This window comes from Artemia franciscana, chromosome 20 (assembly GCF_032884065.1).
Source record: "Artemia franciscana chromosome 20, ASM3288406v1, whole genome shotgun sequence".
NCBI lineage: Eukaryota > Metazoa > Arthropoda > Branchiopoda > Anostraca > Artemiidae > Artemia > Artemia franciscana.
The window spans coordinates 37,236,994-37,259,533 of NC_088882.1; the positions used below are offsets into that span (position 1 = coordinate 37,236,994).

The 22,540-nt window shown below is 35.9% G+C and overlaps 1 protein-coding gene across 1 annotated transcript in view; it reads left to right on the forward strand.

Annotated features, from left to right (window-relative positions):
* Positions 1 to 22,540, forward strand: part of LOC136040205 (uncharacterized) — a 63,175-nt gene that overhangs the window by 29,824 nt on the left and 10,811 nt on the right. The window contains exons 4-6 of the mRNA XM_065724363.1: positions 2,577 to 2,679; positions 13,816 to 14,101; positions 20,307 to 20,527. Of these exons, the coding sequence (XP_065580435.1) occupies positions 2,577 to 2,679; positions 13,816 to 14,101; positions 20,307 to 20,527 (610 nt within the window). The remainder of the gene's footprint in view (positions 1 to 2,576; positions 2,680 to 13,815; positions 14,102 to 20,306; positions 20,528 to 22,540) is intronic.

A 22,540-nucleotide genomic window follows, 5' to 3' on the forward strand; every position in this document is an offset into this window, starting at 1 on the left:
CGAGATTTAATGAGCTGTGCGAGCTAGTGGCATAAAATTGCCTATTGGTAGACCAGACATCTTGTGACTTCTAGGGAAGGGGGCATGCTTAAGTTCTTCTCGTCAATGTATCTACCGGAAGGGTGCTTTGGATCCCAACCAAACTTGTTTGGAAATCATCCCAGTTTGGATTTTTAGCTTCTATACTTTGTTTCTTTTCTGTGGAATGTAGGAGGATTCTCTAAGTAATTATTATTAGAGAGTATATTAGAAGACGCTGTCCGATTTCAACTTAACTGGGTAGAAAGTAGAAGTCAGTCTCCTAGTTTTGCCTTCATAAGAGTAGGTTTCTGACTTTGTGAGGTGAGAGGTCCCTCCATTGGTCATAAGGGAATTTACCATCTTAATAGATTTTAAAACCACAATTCTAGTTTTAAAGATTCCGTTTTTGTAAGTTTTAGTTTGCTTATATGTGCAACTTGTTGAGGATGGTTCTTAGATATAGTGCCTAAATATTCGTAAGGCTTCCACAATTTCAATGTCTGAGGTAAATTCCCTGTTGTTTTACTTGTTGTTTTTATGATGGAAAGGTAGTGTGGTCTTCGTCGTTATTTAAAATTTTTTCCAGCAAGGGTTTTCTAAAGGAAAGATAAGGAGCCTTATTAAGACCTAAACTGAGCAGAATATAATCATCAAAATTTCAAGCGAACAGACATTAATAAGAGGGAATAAATTAAACTTAAAACAAACAGAATCAGAAATGATTAGTCACGTCAAACATGAAAATAACAAATACTATCATAGCTGAAAAGATGATACATAAACCAAATAGAAATTTAAATATATTTAAATTTAAATATAATCTTAATGATTAAATTATGAAGACTGTATTTGAATAATAATAAGCTTGAGACGAGAAGAAATTTATGCAATAAGAGCGAGACCATATCTCCACCCTGAAAACACTCTAAAGATCAAGAAGTCAGGTGCGTTAAACTGAAAACAAAATGAATTTCTCCTCTATCATTAGGATATTGAAAAACCCAAACTTATACTTCCAAGAATTAACATCTTTGTATTTTAGGCAATCAGTGTAGTTTCATTTCTACAACATGCAGTAAATTTTTATCCATACGTTCTTTCTTTTAAACACAATCCTTTCAAATGCGTAAAAAACAATTGGTAAACCACTTATTCATTCGTCAATTAAAAATATTGCTTAATGTAAATAGATTACTTCAAAGTCGGTATTGTTCATTTAAAACTTTTAATAAAGCATCAGTTTTCTATATTTTTGAATTTAATAGAATCAAAAAGAGAAATTTTGATGAGAAAGTGTCCTTTTAAACTAAAAAATTAAATTAAAAATCTCAAAAGAAATTATTTTGTTTTTTTGTCTGTAATATTGTTCAGCATCGTCAGTTGTTTCTTTTTGTCGTTGATTGGTTTCGACAAAAAAAGCTAGTTCGAAATGTGTATCGGTTTCAGTCTAGTTTTTTAAACGTGATGAGAGGTAACAGCTAAGGTTCTAGCTGTGCCTTTTAGGGTTTTCGACTTAGTTTTGTTGTTGTTTGGTTTTTGGGGAGTGGGGGAGGGGGGATTCTTACTTATATCCTAGTAGTCAGTTCGTCTACCTAAAAGGATCTTCGAACCTTGATTAAATCCACTCTGCAGTAATAGTTAATGTCACTGTTGTGTTTTTTTTAGCCTTCAGGACCTGTTCGACCTCTATAATAATAATAATAATAATTTATTTATAACCCACAAAGTACATTAAACTGTGGAGTAAACACACAAAAAAAGAAAAAACAAGACAAAATACATAGCAACATAAATAACATAGCAGCATAACAACATACAACATAAATAAATTATCTCCATTCAAAAAATGGCCAAAGAGGGTCAAAAACACCGATCATTTGCCGAGTTGGAGAAGAAGGAGGTGAAATTCCTAAATTCTTTGTAAACAGATCTACCAGAAAGGGAGTTTTGGTTCAACTGAGCTTATTATGCTTTTTTTATGGTCCACATCTGGTTGAACCTCAGTGTAAGGAAGGAGGGGGCTATGTTTTTCAAAATATAGTGTTAACTTACTTTCTTGGTGGGATTGTAGCTTACGGCGTTGGTTGTTAATTAGTCTGGTAGGGATTAGTAAAAATTTCTTTTTGAATCTCAGTGTGAGGAAGGAGGGGGCTATGTTTTTCAAAATATAGTGTAAACTTACTTTAAAAGAAAAAGATAAGATTTATTCATCACGAAACACACATACAATATTACATTTTATTTTTTCCCCAAAGGCTCTTTGGCCTGTTGGTGGGATTGTAGCTTACGGTGTTGGTTGTCAATTAGTCTGGTAGGGATTAGTAAAAATTTCTTTAGAAAGTTTTCGTCAAACCTTTTGGAGTTGTATGTGTTGCTTCGCAAGTGTGTGTTGCTATGTGTTGTATGTGTTGCTTCGCAAGTGTGACGCATGGTTCGCTGTTTTTGCAGCACTTTGAGGAGGGCCACTTTGAGGAGGAGTTTTGCAGCACTTTGAGGAAGGATCTACTTTTTTTTATTCTTATGCTTTACTGCTAGGATTTTTTCTTCTTTTTCAGGTATTAAATGTATTAAATAAAGCTGGTAAAATATCGGACGATGTAGTAAGAAGAACTCTGGATTTTCTTCATAAAAACCCCGAACCAATACCACCTCCGGCCGGTAAGTGGTTCCATATGTCATTATTGTATATATTGCTCATGTGTTATTCATTAATTAATATATATAAACAGGGACGCTTCTGGGATTGGTGGTGCCTGAGCGAATTAATTACCCCACTCTCCCGACTTAAAATCAATAAAAAAGCCCCACATAAATAAAAAGAGCCCCCAGATACGGCACCCGGGGCAACTTTGCCTTGTCCCCCCCCCCTTATAGGGTATGTCTGAAAAATTGTGAGAATTTTTTTTCTTTTACTAGACAAGTACTATCGTCTAGTGGTAGATCTTTTGGTAGGTAACGTCTTGAATTTGGAAACAGTTTTTGTTAAAGTTCTAGCAGAAAGTTTATAAGATATGTTAGTACTGCCTTAACGGCGGTCGTAGAATTACTTTAGGATTATCTATATTGAAGTTCTGTTACCGTGACTGTCCGAAATTCGTGAATATTGACATTCGCCGGTGAATGTCCGAAATACTCTTTTTTTTCTCATTGGATTTAATCAGCATTGCCAGTAAACTTTTTTGACTTAATACAACTTTTGATGATGACAGATTAGGTTAGATTTGGTTAAGTTAGGTTAGGTTGAGTTGGGTTTTCTTAAATTAGGTTTTTAACCCATTTTTGATATTTATAACCAAATTTAACCTAATCTAAACTAGCATACTCTAGCCTAACTTTAAATTTTACCATTACAAATTCGCATAAGACTGAAAAAGCTGACTCGTAATGCTAATGGAATTCAAGCACAGAAAAAGGAATTTCGGACATTCATCGGTAAATGTTGACATTAACCAGATTTCGGACATTCATCTTTGATTGTCGTCATTAACCAGATTCATCTGTGAATGTTGACATTAACCAGATTTCAGGCATTAATCGGTGAATGTCGACATTAAATAGATTTCGGACGTTCGTCGGTGCATGTCGACATTAACCAGATTTTGGAATTTATCGGTGATTGTCGACATTAACCACCTTTCGGACATTCATCGGAGGATGTCGAAATTAACCAGATTTCAGATAATCATCTTTGATTGTCGACATTGACCAAATTTCGGACTTTCATCGGTGAATGTCGACATTAACTAGATTTCAAAAAATCCGTCGGTGAATGTCGACATCAACCAGATTTGGAACATTCATCTTTGATTTTCAACCTTAACCAGATTCCGGACATTCATGGGTGAATTTCAACATCAACCATATTTTGGACATTCATCGGTGAATGTCGACATTAACCAGATTTCGGACATTCATTGGTGAATGTCGGCATCAACAGATTTTGGACATTCACGGTAGTAGTTCTATGCTGTTCAGGTTTTATGGTGCAGCTTTTTGATGATAAATTTCCAGTGGTGTCTGGCTACTTAGGGAAAGGAGGGAGAAGCGAGCACTAAACAATAGAATAAAATTTATTTTACAATGGTGGTTAGTAATGTCACTGCTGCAAGTTAATGCTCCAAGACACATTCACTCAGGCTGGATTTCTCGTTCAAATCAACACTGGGAAGATTCCTTGCCCTCCTCAAGATTTCCATGTGGAGTTACGTCCAGGGAATTTCTATCTGGGGCTGGTAAGCGTTTAGTTGAATAACTTCTCCCATGGCTTTATTCATAAAATAATATGAAAAAAAACTTCGTTTTCTTAAAGAGTTAAAGAGGCTGCGTCCCAAAGTCGAACCTTAAAACGTACAGGAATTAGGAGAGGCAGTTGGGTGGCTGCCGCCCCCAAACCCCCCGCTTTTAAAGACTCTTTTGTACAGGTTTTTTGTTGAAGGGGGCGTCTGCCCCCCTAACCCCCCGCTCTTGGCTTCGGAAAGGCCCTCTTTTAATTAACAAAAAATTGAAATGAATGAATAATGGAATAACTTCGAAAAATGTTAAATACAAAAGGACAGGAGAACCATTGCGCCGAAACTAGTAATTAGTAACAATGAAGTCCCCCCACAACAAAAAACCTGTACAAAAGAGTCTTTAAAAGCGGGGGGTTTGGGGGGTGGCAGCCCCCCAACTGCCTCTCCTAATTCCTGTACGTTTTAAGGTTCGACTTTGGGACGCAACCTTTGGGAACATTGTCGTGGTTCGCACCTCTTTATAGAGGCACGAGTGTGCCTCCTTGACCATAAATAGCTCATGTCACGATTTCTTTTCAACATGGTAAACATATTCCACCGAGGAAAACAAAATTAACTAGTAAAGAGTTACTGTGAGTAAATATTTTATAATTTTGGGGCAAACCTTGGGGCAAAATGAAGCACGAATAAATAAAATAAAATTCAGTATACTGTGATTTTTTGTAATCTCAGTGCCGCAAGTCGAGGATCCAATACACGTTCAGATCAATATCGAGTGGCTTCCCCAATCTCCATTCCCTTCCCAGTGTAGGGGACGGGGAGGGGGAGGCAAAAATAAAAATTTTCCGGATGGGGGTAATAACAAATCAGGTTTTATTTGACGATTTGAATAGGTGGTATAGAGAAATTAAAAAAAGAAAATGAGATTTTGGATGGAGTGGACTTTTCAAGATTAATCGATACTGAATTGAATTAATCAAAGTCAACTAATATACGAAATTAATTGTTTTCTCGATTCGAATTCATTTCTCATAACTTTATTGTAGTACAAGGTCTATTCTAAGGTCAACTTGGTGAATAAATAAGGCGAATAAGCAAATATCGCATGAGATACTGATAAATTGTCGGAGACAATAAAAAGAAAAATTGTGTAAATGTTTAGACTAAAGAAGATTCTAGAAGACTCCCAGAAAAGGCTAAGAATTTAAAAAATAATAACTTAAAAAATTATTGATACATCTTAGCGCTAAGGATTTTACGATATATTTTACGATGGTAATAAACAGCTTTTTGAATGTGAAGTTCTCTTTTTATTGTAGCCGAACATTGTATATTTTACTAAGTTTACCTGGCATTTTTTTTGAAAAGAAACTCCCTCCTTCCCGTTTTCTTATTGCTTTTGAAATGCCTCTAAACTTTAGTTTTATGGGGTTGACTCACTATCAGCTATTACGCCAAATTGTTATCATACCTGCACATTGGGGTATAGGTGAATAACACGTTCTTAAGATTCGTCAAGTAAATCTTTTCCTCTAAAAACTTTCAAAAAAGTTGGTAGAAATAATCAAACTTCATTTTTTTATATTCGCATTTAGGTTTTCCAATACCCTCTGTAAACTTCTTACTTGTTATATCCTTGATTATGTTTTTGTTTATTTATCTTTTATTATTATTTTTTTTTACTAAATATAAGGTAGGAGATAGACATCTATTTCAAAAAGCTCCTATCACAAACCCCTAAGTGCCGAATTCGCATTTCGGAGTCATAAAACAACATAAGCAAAAAAAAAAAATGTAGAAAAAGTCTGACAACTTATAAACTAGCAAACAATCTTAAAACAACCATATCAGAAAGATAACCATCCCTTAGTCAAAAATATTAAAATGCTAAATATCAAAACCCCAAAAGGTAAAAACTAAAAGAAGAATGAAATAATATATATATATTTAAAAATTTTAAAGAGAACTTATGAAAAGGAGGAGGGAGCAAAAGAAGCAAACAAACATAAAACTTGGGTATCACCAGTACCAAATAAACAAAAAAGGAAAAATAGCGCTTCATTTTATCAGTAATGAAAGGGATAAAGATTTTTTTCATATCTGAAGGTAAAGCAACGAATTGGTGACAAGATAGGAACGGGCTCAGAAACAGTCCATGGTAGACGGTGACTGGGGGGAGTGTCTTTTGGGGAGCATGTTTCCCGTGCGGGGGTTTATTATTACTTTTTTGGCATAACGGAGGCACAACGTACCTTTCCTGTGCTCAAGTGTTTCCAACCTGGCCTTTTTTAGAAGGAGCGAGTATAAAACCTTAGCTTCATTGAAAATTATTCTCATGGCTCTTTTTTTTGACGGATTCAATTTTTTTCTGTTTCTTCACCGGAGATGCCAAACTTGGCAAGCATATTCAAGATGCGGGCGGTCAAAGGAAGTATAATGAATGGGAAAGGGACGTTAAATTTATTTAAGAGCTTAAGGAGGAGAAATATACGCATTAGTTCTATGGACAATATCTTTAAATTGGATATCCCATTTTAAATTATAAAAAATTGTGATCCCAAGTAAATTAAAGGAGAATAAAAAGATATCTGGAGGGATAGGGTTGAGAAAACGGGATGGAGTTTTAAGGAAACATATTGACATTATCGCAGATTTAAAGCAGTTTGCTATCATGTCTAAATCCGCAGCATCGTCTGCGATATCATTGAGGATACTCATAGGGTTACTTTTTATGGCACTTGGTATTAACCAAGTGATTTTAACCTGTTAATTTGGAAAAAATCGAAAAAATTAAGTATTTTTAACTTACGAACGGGTGATCGGATCTTAGTGAAATTTGATGTTCGGAAGGATTTCGTCTCTCACTCATATTTTAAATCCCGACCGGATCTAGTGACGTTGGGGGGGGGGAGTTGGGAGTGGGAAACCTAAAATCTTGGAAAACACTTAGAGTGGAGGGATGGGGATAAAGGAGGGATAAGCACAAGTCCTAGATACATGATTGACATAACCGGAACGGATCCGCTCTCTTTGGGGTAGTTGGGGGGGGGGGGTTAATTCTGAAAAATTAGAAAAAAGGAGGCATTTTTAACTTACGAACGAGTGATTGGATCTCAATGAATTTTGATATTTAGAAGGATATCGTGTCTCAAAGCTCTTATTTTAAATCCCCACTGGATTTGGTAACATTGTGGGGCGTTTAGGGGGGGAGCAAAAATCATGGAAAATGCTTAGAGTGGAGGAATCGGGAAGAAACTTGGTGGGGAAAATAAGCAGAAATCCTAGATACGTGGTGGATATAGTTGGAACGGATCCCCTCTATTTTGGGGAATGGGGGGGGGTTAATTCTGAAAAATTAGAAAAAATGACGTATTTTTAACTTACGATCGAGTGATCGGATTATCATGAAACTTCATATTTAGAAGGACCTCGTAACTCAGATCTCGTATTTTAAATCTCAACTGGATCCAGCGTCCTTGTGGGGGGGGGGCAGAAATCTTAGAAAATACTTAAAGCGGGGAGATCAGGATGAAACTGGATGGGAAGAATAAAAACAGGTCTAAGATACGTGACTAAAATAACCGGACCGGATCCTCTCTCTTTGGTGGAGTTGGGGGGAGGGTAATTCGGAAAAATGAGGTATTTTTAACTTACGAACGGGTGATCAGATCTTAATAAAATTAAGTTAAAAAAAACAAGTTTTTTTAATGAAAGTAAGGAGCGACATTAAAACTTAAAACGAACAGATATTACTCCGTATATGAAAGGGGCTTTTCCTCCTCAACGCCCCGCTCTTTACGCTAAAGTTTGACTCTTTCTCTTAACTCTACTTCTTAAAACAGTAAAAAACTTTTAGGCTAAAGTTTAAACTTAACGTAAAAAGTAAACTTTTTTACGCTAAAGTTTTTTATTGTTTTAAGAAGTAGAGTAGATTCAAACTTTAGCGTAAAGAGCGGGGCGTTGAGGAGGGAAAGCCCCTTTCATATACTGAGTAATTTCTGTTTGTTTTAAGTTTTAATGTCGCTCCTTACTTTCATTAAAAAAACTTATTTTCTTTGTTTAATTTCTGGACGTTTTTGAAATAATGCATGTTTTGATCTTGGCTCTCTGCACATAAATAATTAAAACGAAATTTGCATATTAATTTTTTTTGGCTAAATGGCTTTCTCATAGTTTTAATTGGAAAATTTTGAGAAAAAAGGAGCGAGGGAGGAGGCCTAGTTGCCCTCCAAATTTTGATTACTTAAAAAGGCAACTAGAACTTTCAATTTTTTACATACTTTTTCATTAGTAAAACATATACGTAACTTATGAAATTAACTTACGTAACGAACTTCTATATTAGTATGTTTTTATTGCGTATATGAAGGGGTTCACCCCTCGTCGATACCTCGCTCTTTACACTTAAGCTTAAATTCTGTCCCAATTCCTTAAGAATGACCCGTGAACCAAAAAGGCCGTAGAATAAATAGTTGAAACTGAATAAGAATTGAAACCTCGAGGTATTACGAGGAGATAAACCCCTCATATGCGCAATAATTTCTGCTCGTTTTAAGTTTTAATGCTGCTCCTCACTTTCAGTAGAAAAAAACTTTTCATATTTATTTTTTCATTGTTTTTTTAAATAATGTTAAAAAATCCTGCGCCCCCTTCATTGAAAGTCGCTTCCCCCATGAGAAGTTTTTCCATGGAAAGATCCTCCCACTAACCCCCCCCATCTCAACTCTCCCTCCCAAACCAAAAAAAAATCCCCCTGAAAACGTCCGTACACTTCCCAGTAACCATTACTATATGTAAACACAGGTCAAAGTATGTAACTTGCAACCCCTCCCACGGGGACTGCGAGGGAGTAAGTCGTCCCTAAAGACATAGTTATTAGGTTTTTCGACTATGGTGAATAAAATGGCTATCTCAGAATTTTGATCCGGTGACTTTGGGAAAAAATGAGCGTGGGAGGGGGCCTAGGTGCCCTCCAGTTTTTTTGGTCACTTAAAAAGGGCACTCGAACTTTTAATTTCCGTTATAATGAGCCCTTTCGTGACATTCTTGGACCACTGGGTCAATACGATCACCCCTGGGAAAAAAAAACAAATAAACACGCATCCGTGGTTTGTCCTATGGCAAAAAATGCGAAATTCCACATTTTTGTAGATAGGAGCTTGAAAATTCTACAGTAAGGTTCTCTGATACGCTGAATCTGATGGTGTGATTTTCGTTAAGATTCTATGACTTTTAGGGAGTGTTTTCCCCTATTTTCTAAAATGAGGTAAATTTTCTCAGGCTCTAACTTTTGATAGGTAAGACTAATCTTGATGAAAGTTATATATTTAAAATCAGTTTAAAAATGTGATTTTTTTTATGTAACTATTGGTATCAAAATACCATTTTTTAGAGTTTCGGTTACTATTGAGCCGGGTCGCTCCTTACTACAGTTCGTTACCACGAACTGTTTGATTTGATATTTGGAAGGATCTTGTGCTTTAAAGCTTTTATTTTAAATTTCAACCAGATCCTGTGACATTGGGGGAGTTGGAGGGGAAACCAGAATTCTTGGAAAACGTGAAAATTGGGGTATTTTTATCTTACGAATAGGTGATCAGATCTTAATGAAACTTGATATATAGAAGGATCTTATGTCTTAGATGCTCCATTTTTGACTCGAATTGGATCCGGGGACATAGGGGTTGGAGGAGGGAAACAGAAATCTTGGAAAACGCTTAGAGTGGAGAGATCGGATGAAACTTGATGGTAAGAATAAGTAAAAGTTCTAGACTAAAAGTTATACAGTGTTCGTCATCAGCAGTAAAACTGTTGATGACGAACACTTGTGTATGTGTTCGAAATATCCAGTTAAATAATTTTATATCTATTCACTGTCAATAAAAAGGTATCATCCCTATTTTGAACTGTTTTACTTTTGAAAAGTCCCGACCGGCATTAAGACTCTGATTTTCCTTTCAAATCAATCTATTGATTCATAGAATTTTGTTAGAGCTCATACCATATGAGCTCTTGGCTCTTAGCTCTTCTGGCCTCGTCACAAGTGCCATATGAGCTCTTAGCTCTTGTTTATATTTCTGTAGCAGAATCTTCACAAATTTCCATCTGTCAGGAAATTGCCAAGCGAGGCTATTATTCATAACTAAAAAAAGGAGGGGACCTTCCTTTCATAACTGAAAGGAAGAGTTGCTGAATTGCCACAAAAGTGGCACAAAAGAGTTGCGGAATTTTTTCCTATGGCTGGCTGTAGTTTACCTCTCGTGCGAGTGTTCCCTTGGACTGTTATAATAGGTGGTAGTAACGTGCGGTAGTAAATGAAATTGGCGCTCACGGAGACTTGATAAACTTAGTGTAATCAAAATATCTCCACGTGTAATAAGATATTTTTCTGCAAGAATAACCCTTGTAGTTCCTTCCTGGATTCTCTCTAAATCACCAATAGGTACTCAAGTACTAGGAATACCGATTAGAATAGAATATTGAATGTATATTAGAGTACAATATGTACCAGTAAAAATTGTGTGATAAGACATATTTCAACCAAAATACAACAAAATTACTCAATACATGTTAAAGAGCTTTAACCATGAAAGAGCTTTATACCCCTTCCCCCCTGTAAATTAGTTACATCATCATAAACAGACTTGAACACTTAAAAAGAATATAGGACAAAAAAGTACACGTCTAATCCAAATATTCTATCCGGTGTATTCTATGTATATCTTCTGTGTTCTGAATATAAGAATATGTCTTTGGATTATAGTATTTCACTTGATACAAACGACAGTTTTTTAGTAAAGTATTAACCATGAAAGAACTTTATACCCCTTTCCCCTGCAATTTGAACTATTAAAACTGGATGAAAGAAAAGAAAAGATTCCGTATTGACACATTTTTTCTTCATTGAGCTCTGAGGGACTGCCCGCAAAGGGGGAGTTAGTAAATAAATAAAATTGTTAAAAAATTTCTTGAAAAAAATTTCAAAACGTTTTATCCCTGGTAAACGAAGATGCATCTTGGAACGTATGTTCGGAAGAAATGAGGTCCGTCTGGTGCTGAAGGTGTCTAAAAGCTGATATTTTCCTACCCTCAAATGTTCAAAAAATATTGAACATCCTGGATCCTCCTGGATCCTCTCCAAATCACCAATAGGTACTCAAGTGCTAGAAATACCGATTAGAATAGAACATTAAATGTGTATTAGAGTATAATATGTGACAGTAACATATGTGATGAGACATATTTCAGCCAAAATACAACAAAATTAATCAATAAATGCAATTACTAATTTCGCATTGCCTCCCTTCAAAGAAGAAAAAAATCCTTGACTGCATTTCTGCGACGTGGCTATGTATATTAAGAGGTATGCTCATACAATGACACCCATTAGTCAGTTGACAACTTAATTATCACCCTTGTAATAACAATAATAAAACACAATAACTGTCTAATTCCCCTGCAATGTATATATGGAGGGATAAGAGCGAGGATACAATTCAGAAATTGCTTGTTTTTCGGATATTTTCTTTCTCTATGTGCCCATTTAATTTACGCATTTTCTTTCATCTTAATGCGAAGGTTATCGACTTTTTTTATACCACACCAAATGCCAATATTTGTTCGTTTTTTTTTGCCATTTACTTTTAACCGGCTATTAAAATCTTAGCGTACCTGAATTTGTTACAAAAGGAAAGCATATGAATCTTAGCTTCGTGAAGTGTAGCCGATTTGATCGGACGTCTGTAATCTTAAGCAGATGAAGTGTCTATAAGAATGTGCTTATAGTTTCCTTAAAAATTTTAATTCTGTTTGATCAGTCGAAAGTCTTCATCAGTCGTGGACAAAGTTGCAAAGCTGCCAGTAGCAGAATTCGACAGGATTCCAAAAGCTGCCGATGCTTTAGCAGCACAACTTGTGTTTTGACAGCATTTCTTAAAACAAAACGTATTTTACATGTGAAAATAGTATTTTCAGACAAAATCTGCCAATAACTTTCACTAGGCCCTGAAACCTGCCAAGTAGCATTGCTGCCATGCTACCTCACTTTTTGCATGGCGGGTCTTCATCGCCTCTCCATGCTTGGAAGTTCCTGTATGCAATGAAACTGTAGGTCTTAGTGCAAATCCAGAGAGAAAAAAAAGAAGTTTTAATTGTAATTGAACCAAATCACAGAATTTAATATATACCCAAGTTGTTGGAGTAATATATACCCAAGTAACTTAGAGAAACCAAATGTTTGGCTAAATCTTGTATTAGTTTATTTCCAAAAAGCTTTTCACTTGGTTGACCGCACCAATTACAAATATTTAGATACTTACCATTACTAGACTTAAATCTTCTGTCTATAAAGCTCAAGTGCACATTAAGTTGACTAATTTTAAAATAACTGAGCTATTTTTTTTTTAATATTAAATTGAATTGGTAGAGAATTTCCGCTTACAAGTCCGACTTCAGTGTCAATTTTCAGATGGGTTATTACCAATAGATTTACCAAAAATCTTCAGTTGAAGAAAGGTCAGTAGGATCAACTTGCGTAAACTTTTTCATACCCTGAGAAAAATCTGACGAAGGTAGTTCACTAGCACTTGCTTGGTTCAGAATACTCGAAAGACCTGTAATACATTTGGTGACGTATTCTGGTTCAAGGAGTTTGGTATTTACGCAATGTGAAGAATTTTGAAAAAAGGTTATCTGGAGCAGAAATATCAGCTAAAGGAGGAACGCGGTGTAATGGGTTTTTATGCGTGTATAGCATCAATAATTGCCCGCTGAAAGCCGAGTTTTGACTTTTCGATTTCATTGTTCTTGAAGAGATCACTTTACTGGCGCCAAATGCCAATATTTGTTCGTTTTTTTTTTGCCATTTACTTTTAACCGGCTATTAAAATCTTAGCGTACCTGAATTTGTTACAAAAGGAAAGCATATGAATCTTAGCTTCGTGAAGTGTAGCCGATTTGATCGGACGTCTGTAATCTTAAGCAGATGAAGTGTCTATAAGAATGTGCTTATAGTTTCCTTAAAAATTTTAATTCTGTTATATCAGTCGAAAGTCTTCATCAGTCGTGGACAAAGTTGCAAAGCTGCCAGTAGCAGAATTCGACAGGATTCCAAAAGCTGCCGATGCTTTAGCAGCACAACTTGTGTTTTGACAGCATTTCTTAAAACAAAACGTATTTTACATGTGAAAATAGTATTTTCAGACAAAATCTGCCAATAACTTTCACTAGGCCCTGAAACCTGCCAAGTAGCATTGCTGCCATGCTACCCCACTTTTGCACGGCGGGTCTTCATCGCCTCTCCATGCTTGGAAGTTCCTGTATGCAATGAAACTGTAGGTCTTGGTGCAAATCCAGAGAGAAAAAAAAGAACTTTGCGCAATTCAAGCTTTGCATTTGAGACCATTTCTTTTCAAAAAGGAGAATGCCGGTTCATGACATTATGTGGAATTTGGACCCCCTTTTGGAATAAAATCTGTCTAAAAACGAATTAAAACGTAAAATTTGATTGAAGAATGGAAATAAAAAACTACGAAATATTTTTTACCCTAATTCTATCTTCTAGTGATGGAGCATTCTCGAAGATTTATGCCATTCAGTAAGCGTGTGAATCACTGCGTCAACCCTGTGGCTAAGAAACTATTAGAAATAATTGAAGAAAAGAAGACAAATCTGTGTGTTTCGGCAGATGTGACTACAACCAAAGAGCTGTTGGAATTAGCTGAAAAAGTTGGTCCTGAAATTTGTGTGCTCAAAACCCATATGGATATTATAAAAGACTTTTCGGGGGAAACTGCTTGTATGCTCGTTGGCTTGGCGATGAAGCATAACTTCCTTCTTCTGGAAGACAGGTAAGGAATTGTCTTGGAAATATAATTTTAGGAGAATGTATAATTCATATAATATTTATTTATTATCACTTACAGCGTATGAATAATTGAGTTAAAAGATCTGTTAAAATAGAAAAGCATGTGCAATAAAAAGAACATCTAGAAAAATAGTTATAGAAAAACTGGATCAAACTATAGTTAGGCGACAAACGCCGGTTGGCTGTTTCAGAAAGCCTATTGTGTAGGCTAGTCAATGTTTCAATAATACCCATCAGAAAAACCTTCTTTAATATTTTTCGATTTCGTTATCAAAGAGAAGATAAAGAAGAAACTACAAAAATTGGAAATAAAAAGAGAAAATATCACAAATATATATATATATATATATATTTTATTTTTTTTTTTTTTTTTTTACGAAACATACAATGTGTTCTATATAGTTTATTGTAATTAATTGTAATTATTTATAATACGGTTAGTTACAATAATAAATTAATTGAATATTTTTCCCTTTTTTTACCATTTCTTAATAACCATTTTACCATTTCCTGGTAAGCGACGTTTCAGACCACTTTCCTACTCTTTCAAAGTTAGCCCTTCCTGTAAAAGCAGAGACTTTAAACCGTTAGATGACTCCCGGTTTGTTCAAGAGCGGAGAAGAAAGGATCATCTTGAAAAAATAGAAAACTTCTTCTCTAGTTCGTTACCTGGATTAATATAAAAGTTACAGGGACGTATTTTAATAAATTATTCGCCGTTCTAAGTCTGATTTTTATTTTAGGAAGTTTTGTGATTGTGGAAAGGAAGACCAGGAAACATATTAATTCGTTTCCTAAGCCTGGTCCTCCGAGATCAGATTTTCTTGAAAGTCTTTTAATCAACGACCATTTGGTAGCCGGCATAGATGTTGTTGAAAGTTGGCTAGCGTCTTGTTTCTGCTGTTAGGGAAACTACTGCAGGAGCTATTTTTCCAAAACCTTCTGATATGGATTACAAGTCCTATTTAGGCCCGACTTGTCCAAAATCAATGGGGATTTAGCCCATAAGTGAGTCCAAAATTTGTAGAATTATCTCTTCCCTGCAAGCTACTTCGTCGTCAGACCCAGATGATATTCCTTCTAAGGTTATCAAGTTCATTTTACCAGCAATTGTCTCACCCTTAACTGAGCTAGTTCAAGCCTCTTTTGATCCTGGTATTTTTCCATTATCCCTTAATAGTGCAAGAGTAAAAGTCCTGTTTAAAGGTGACCCAAGGAGTTATCCTTCAAATTACACATAATTTATTTGTGGAGAACCAAAATCAAGCATGCATTAATTCAAAAACGTTCAGAAATTAAATTAAAAAACTAAGTTTTTTTAACTGTAAGTGAGGAGCGACATTAAAACTTAAAACGAACAGAAACTACTCCGTATATGAAATGGGTTGTCCCCTCCTCAACGCCTCGCTCTTTACGCTAAAGCTTTTAATTGTTTTAAGAAGTAGAATCGTGGCAAAGAGTCAAACTTTAGCGTAAAGAGCGAGGTGTTGAGGAGGGGACAACCCATTTCATATACGGAGTAGTTTCTGTTCGTTTTAAGTTTTAATGTTGCTCCTCACTTACAGTCAAAAAACTAGTTTTTTTTTTACTTAATTTTCAAATAGGAAGATGTTTTATTGGCAAGAACCTTCTAAATGTATTTATGGTTGAAAATGGAGTCCATCAAGGATCTATCCTCGGCCCATTGCCTTTTTTATTTTTTATTTATGTGGGTTTGACCCATATTATATGGGTATTTTTATTTATATGGGTTTAATATGATCTATTTGGCTTTTAACATTTCCAAGCCTAAGTTCTTTTTTATTAGGATTTCTTCAGCGTTCCCAAGTATTCGTATGAAACATACGTCCTGTGGTACTTTCCTTAGATCTGAAAGTGGCTATGTCCGATTCCTTGGAATCCTTCGAGGTGAGAATCTGTCTTACAAATTCCATATTAATGCTTTAAAGGTTAAGATTGCCAGGAATTTTGGCATCTTACGGAAGTTGAAGCACACATTCCCTGGATCTATCTTACGTCTTCTTTTCTTTTCTTTGATTCAATCATATATTTCTTATTGTCTTATCATTTGGATATCTACTTTTCAGTCAAATTTGTGGAGTGTAGCGTCTCTTCATGACAAAGTCCAGACTAGTTATATAGCTTTCCAATTATGTCTGTTATTAAACCCCTCTTAAATCTACGCTCAGTTTGTGTCCTTGCGTAGGACAGTTTGTGTCCTTTTACTTTTGCTCGGTCACATGGGACACTTCCAATTGCATTTCAGCCTCATTGAGTTTTCATCTAGAGGTCGACCTGTCAAGACGTTTTTTGTTTTTATTTAAATGACGCCTGTGCTTTATAGGTGAAGACGCAAGATCAGCCTTGTGAACTATTTTTTAGCAAGTACCAATGCTAATCCTGGCTTAGGTAACCAGGTTTTAGCTGCAGATGTAGCCTCCAATTGAAGGTCTGTGTTTTTGTTTCTTAGCCTATAATGTCCTATCCTTGTAACTAATGCTATAGAAAATGTGGAACTGGGTCATTCGAGTGTGTTCATTGCAATGCTTGGTTGCGCCCAGCTTGGTTATGCAACCCTAATTTCAGTTAGGGTTGCAACCCTAGTTGGTTATGCGTACAATGTCGATCGTAAACGGTTGAAAAATACGATATTAATATTATCGATAATTACCCAGAAGTGGTCCAACCGATCGAGGTTGTTAAATCCTACCTTGTTTTTAATGAAGAAAATTCGACTATTTTCAACAATAATCGACTTGAAGTGGTCGTGTTATTTGGTATTGTAAATTACCCGGCCGTAGCTTGTTTCGAGTAATGACAACAGTAATTCTCCTGGATTAATTTATTCTGCAAAAATAACCACTTACCATCAGTCTCAAATTACCCCACACATCTTTTGTTCCAATAAAGTAGCTTTACACGCTATGTAAAAACTACTAATGTCTTTGAGCCCGTACATGTGATGATTGCCTAAAAAAGGCGCTGAAATTGTCAATTTCAAGAAAAAAATTATTAATCTCGGATTTCTTTATAATAGCTTGTCTATCTTTACGAGCGCCAGTAAAGTGATCTCTTCAAGAACAATGAAATCGAAAAGTCAAAACTCGGCTTTCAGCGGGCAATTATTGATGCTATACATGCATAAAAACCCATTACACCGCGTTCCTCCTTTAGCTGATACTTCTGCTCCAGATAACCTTTCTTCAAAATTCTTCACATTGCGTAAATACTACTATCAAACTCCTTGAACCAGAATACGTCACCAAATGTATTACAGGTCTTTCTAGTATTCTGAACCAAGCAAGTGCTAGTGAACTACCTTCGTCAGAATTTTCTCAGGGTATGAAAAAGGTTACGCAAATTGATCCTACTGACCTTTCTTCAACTGAAGATTTTTTTTTTTTTTTTTTTTTTTTTTTTGGTAAATCTATTGGTAATAACCCATCTGAAAATTGACACTGAAGTCGGACTTGTAAGCGGAAATTCTCTACCAATGCAATGTAATATTAAAAAAAAAATTGCTCAGTTATTTTAAAAGTAGTCAACTTAATGTGCACTTGAGCTTTATAGACAGAAGATTTAAGTCTAGTAATGGTAAGTATCTACATATTTGTAAATTTTATGTTTTCAACTGTTGCACGAAAAATTCGTGTAAATGTCCCCATGTTGGTATTTGTAAAAAAAAAAAAAATTTAAGCAGAAGATGCTTTGGTTATGCATATTAACTTACTGATTAAGGGTTGTAGAAGATTTTTACAAAACTGATCTGCTCAGAAATCACATTAATTCTCTTAATTGTAGCAATTATTTTTTAGGTCATCGCTCGCATACAAGAAAACTCTCAAGTCAATCGCTAGTACAACCCGTTCTTTCCAATCGGATATCTATCCAAAGGATATCTCATCCTCCATATCCACATCCATACTCCCTTCCTTCTTTTTCAAAGATAAGCCCAACTGCCCTCCCAGCCATCCTGCAGCCTGCTTTTCAACATTTTCCTACCTCTCCATGCATCCTTCCCCGCAAATTGTGAACCCACTCAATGGGGACTTCGTACCACATCCCTACAAGAACAACCTCATCTCTTTATATTCCTCCAGTTCACCTCAAACTCAACCGCTACTTGGTAACTCTTGTTAAGATATTCCGCTGCTACCTGCTCAATCAAATGTCCTTGCATATGAAAAAGATGGATATGATTCCTCCCCCAGTTCCCTGTTCCGACTACACGAGTCTGGCCCCTGCTACGAATCCCACTAGGCCCCCTGACCTCATTTGTGATATAAAATAGTAAAACGTAAAAATTATACCTTCACAAGTCGTTTTAATCCCCCCTCACGTTTGTTAACGCTGATAGCCTTAACTTTAGAAAATTTGATGAATTAGACTCCCTTTTTAAAATATATAGATGGAGATATAATCGCTATAACTGCGCATGCTCGCAAAAATTTGCAGAAAGGTTGTGGAATTCTTTTCTTTATCCGTAATTACTTATATCCAAGTGAAACTTCTATTCTTTTTCTAGCTCCCTTTGATGAGATTATGTGGGTATTTGACGTACAGTCGATTTACGTCGATGACGTACAGTCAATTTAATTGTCCTCTGTAATTCTTATTACTCTCATAATCGGAGGTCGCTGACAAAATAAATTTTATTGAAAAATTACGTGCAAGTTTTGACTTTGAACTACCAAAATTCCCAAATGCTGGAGTATTTCTAATGGGTGATGCAAATGAATGAAAACATGAATCTACCTGTAATACTTTTAATTTTAAAACATATTGCAAAGGTCCCAACTGCCAATACTAATCTTGATTTAATATGCACCAATATATTAAACTTTTACAAACTTGTCTCCACTCTGCCTCCTCTAGGGGGTAGTTACCACTTTAGCCTACTCCTTCTCCTCTGGCTAAAATTACACAGTCGTTTTTTCTATTTTTGAAACTGTCTATAGATCTCTTATTGACTCAGGACTCTACCAAGTCGGTTTTGGCTTACTAGAGAAAATTGGTCCACTGTGTGTCAGATAAATGACATTGGCTGCTAGGCTTTATCCCTCCAAAATTTATTGAAGAGTAATTATGAATGCCGGTTTCTGAGAAAAAAAAATATCAAAGCGTGATCTACTGATAAGCCCTATGTTACTGGGACCTTTCAAAAACTTACAAGAAAAAAAAATCAAATTTTTTTAAGCAAGATCGTATTACTGAGGCTAATAGTTTAAAGTTTATAAAGAAAAAATTAAAAGAAGCAGTTTCCAATTATTATAATAGTAAAGTTAAAGATCTATATTCTAATAAGCCCTAGGAATGATACTTCTGAAATTTATTTTCATCTCACTGAACCCTCCAATAAGATTGCCAATGATTTGAATTTGTAGCTTCCTTCCGTCGTTCAAAATTTTTCCCGATTTCACTTGCTCATGTCCAAATATTCCTCCCCTTAATACCTCCTTCCCCTTCGAATTTTTCCCTCCTCTTTTCGATAAATAAAATCTTGAGTTTTGAAAATCGAGAAATTGCCCCTTGGGCATACCAATTAATTTAATTAAAGCCTTTTCAGAAAAAATTGCTTAACCTTTATCAGATATTTGAACCAAATCACAAAATTTGATAAATACTCAAGTCGTTGGAAACATGGTTTTGTAACACTTGTCCCAAAGAAATCTTTTAACCTGACTTTTGCCAAAGTACGTTCCATTACACTCACTCCAGTTTTTTCCAATTTTACGAAGATTTCCTTTGTGACTGGCTTAAAGTTAAAATTAGTCCTAGCATTGACGTCTGACAGTATGGTAATTTAAGGAAAACTTCCACCACCCATCACCATGTGCACTTTACTATCCTACTAAGTAACTTACTTAGTAAGTTACTTAGCACTTTACTAAGTAACTTAGAGAAATCAAATGTTTGGTTAACCTTGTATTAGTGTATTTCCAAAAAGTTTTTCACTTGGTTGACCGCACCATCCTAATTCGTTTATTACTAGATAGCTTTGAACTTGCCCCTCTAAGTAAAAATTGTCATATCGTCCCTTTCAAATAGATCATAAGTTGTAAAATACAAAAATGTTTTCTCTAACTTACCTTCTATTTATTGTGAAATATTGATGAATTTATTTTTTCCTTGTTTCGCAGTGAATCCAATTGTTTTATTGTCCAATTATTTTTTTCTACATTTTGTAGAAAATTTGCTGACATCGGCAATACTGTAAAGATGCAGTACACATCTGGAAAGTTCTTCATATCTTCATGGGCTGACCTCGTCACAGTTCACACCATTTCGGGACCTGGAGTTTTACAAGCTCTAAAAGAAGCTGCTTTTGATGCAAATAAACCAAGGGGGTGTGTTATCATTGGAGAACTTAGTAGTGCGGGGAATCTGATTACGGCTGATTATTCTTCAGGTAGGTTTAGTAATTTTCAGTAACATATAGAGTCATCAAGTCATATTCTTGGTGGGTGTTTCTGACTGAAAGAACAACAATGCAGTGAGTGGATATATTACCTTATAAAAATGAAAGTTGCATTTTTCATGGGGTATGGGATACACCCTAAGCACTAAAGCTTTCGGTGACAGTAGGTCAGCAGACAAAGACAAAATCGAGCACCTGATTTTTGCGATTTGTGTCATGTTACAATATTCAAATTCATTTTTTAAGTGCAAATTACAAGCAGGGTGAAAAGCCATACGTCATTGAAAATCTAAGAATCTTAGAAGTTAATTTGGCATGCGTCAAGTTTTGCATGTTACATCGAAAGAATCTGTCTTATTATCCTCTTTCGAGATGCAGAAAATTAACTAAGTTTACAATTACCTTTCAAAAATTATGAACATTAAAAAAAAGAGAAATGCGTCTAAAATGATGTGATCTTGATGAAAACTACATTGTAAAATTAAGCATGTCTGAGAACCATGTAGGGAAGCTTGAAGTCTCCATTGACGTGAATACTGTTGTTAATATTGAAAACTACACTGCAAAACTAAGCGTGTCTGAGAACCTTGTAGGGAAATCGTAAAATAGAACCCGCCGCCATGAATGTCAAACAGAGAAGACTGCGTTATACTGGCCATGTCCTTAGAAGACCTTATGACCGCATCATAAAGCAAGTGCTTGTTTTGCCATATTGGTGCAGGCGACCTGGCGGTCAATTGAAGAATTGGTGGGAAACTGCCAAAAACGACCTCGACCCTATTGGCGGATTTCGAAGATTTGGCAGAAAGTGGGAGAGCTGTTGGCTCCGGTTTACTGAAGCGTTGGCAAAGGATCGTGACAAATGGGAGTCAACCATACGTAGCCTTCTAGATGCCGGCTTGGCCTCCTTATCTGGTCCCTCTACAAGTCCAAGTACAAAGTTATGAAACTAAAGAGACTTAACACCAACAAATTGCAGGATTGCCGTTTTTTACTCCGCAAAATTTAAACTAGAATTGATTTTCGAATATCGCCAAAATGCTATCCAGAACTACTTGATTTCGAACAATAAAGCACCGAATTTAGTTTCTTATTGTTTTCCTTGTAAGTTGGTCAAAGATGCGTTTTTATTATTATTTTTTTTCCGGGGTCATTTTGTTGAGCAATTGGTCGTAGAATGTCGGTATAGGGCTTGATTGAACCAAAACTGAAAGTTCTAGTGTATTTTTTGGGTAACAAGAGAAATTTTGTTTAATCGTGTGTCGACAGTGCTTGTAATTTGGCCCATGCTTCTAGGTCTTCGATCCCACTTAAGAATTTAAATTCGTCAAAAAAACAGAAAAGTTATCCTGGCCGTGGGCCAGGCTACGTCCCCATCGGTCGCATGCCATCGTCAAGTGCCCTCGGGCCTTAACTTTCCAAGTCGATCCCTGAGTCGCTTTCCTGGTCAGTCCCGGTACACAAACTTCCCTATACATATTTCGGTGGCTTCATTTCAGTCTAGTAATCAACACAAATTAGGGGATCGTTTTTTATTGACTATACCAAAAATGAAATCGGAATGGAAACCGGCGCTGGCAGAAGAAGCAACAGTTTACCCCTTTCATCTCCAATCAGTAGCTCTCAACTTCCTTTCGAGAGTACCCTCGCCGTCTCTTTTCCCCGGATTTCCCCCAAAGTATTGATCATTACTTCCAATAGATTTACCTTCCCCTCTTCTTTCATACCCTCAGTGTGATATGGTGTGCAAGGATGCTACTACTCCTAATGTTGGTAGTCGAAAATCCCTGGTTCCTCCTTTTGATCAACATACTACTAGGCAAATTGATCTTGAGCCTATCCATACTAACCCTATCCCTGCTAAAAATGATAAACCCTAGCCACCCCAGAAAGTATCTATAGACCTCCTCACCCTCTAACTCCTTTTTCAAATCGTTCGCCAGATAAAACGGGTATTTCTTGTACTCATAATATTATACATAAGAATAGTACTGGGTTGAAACT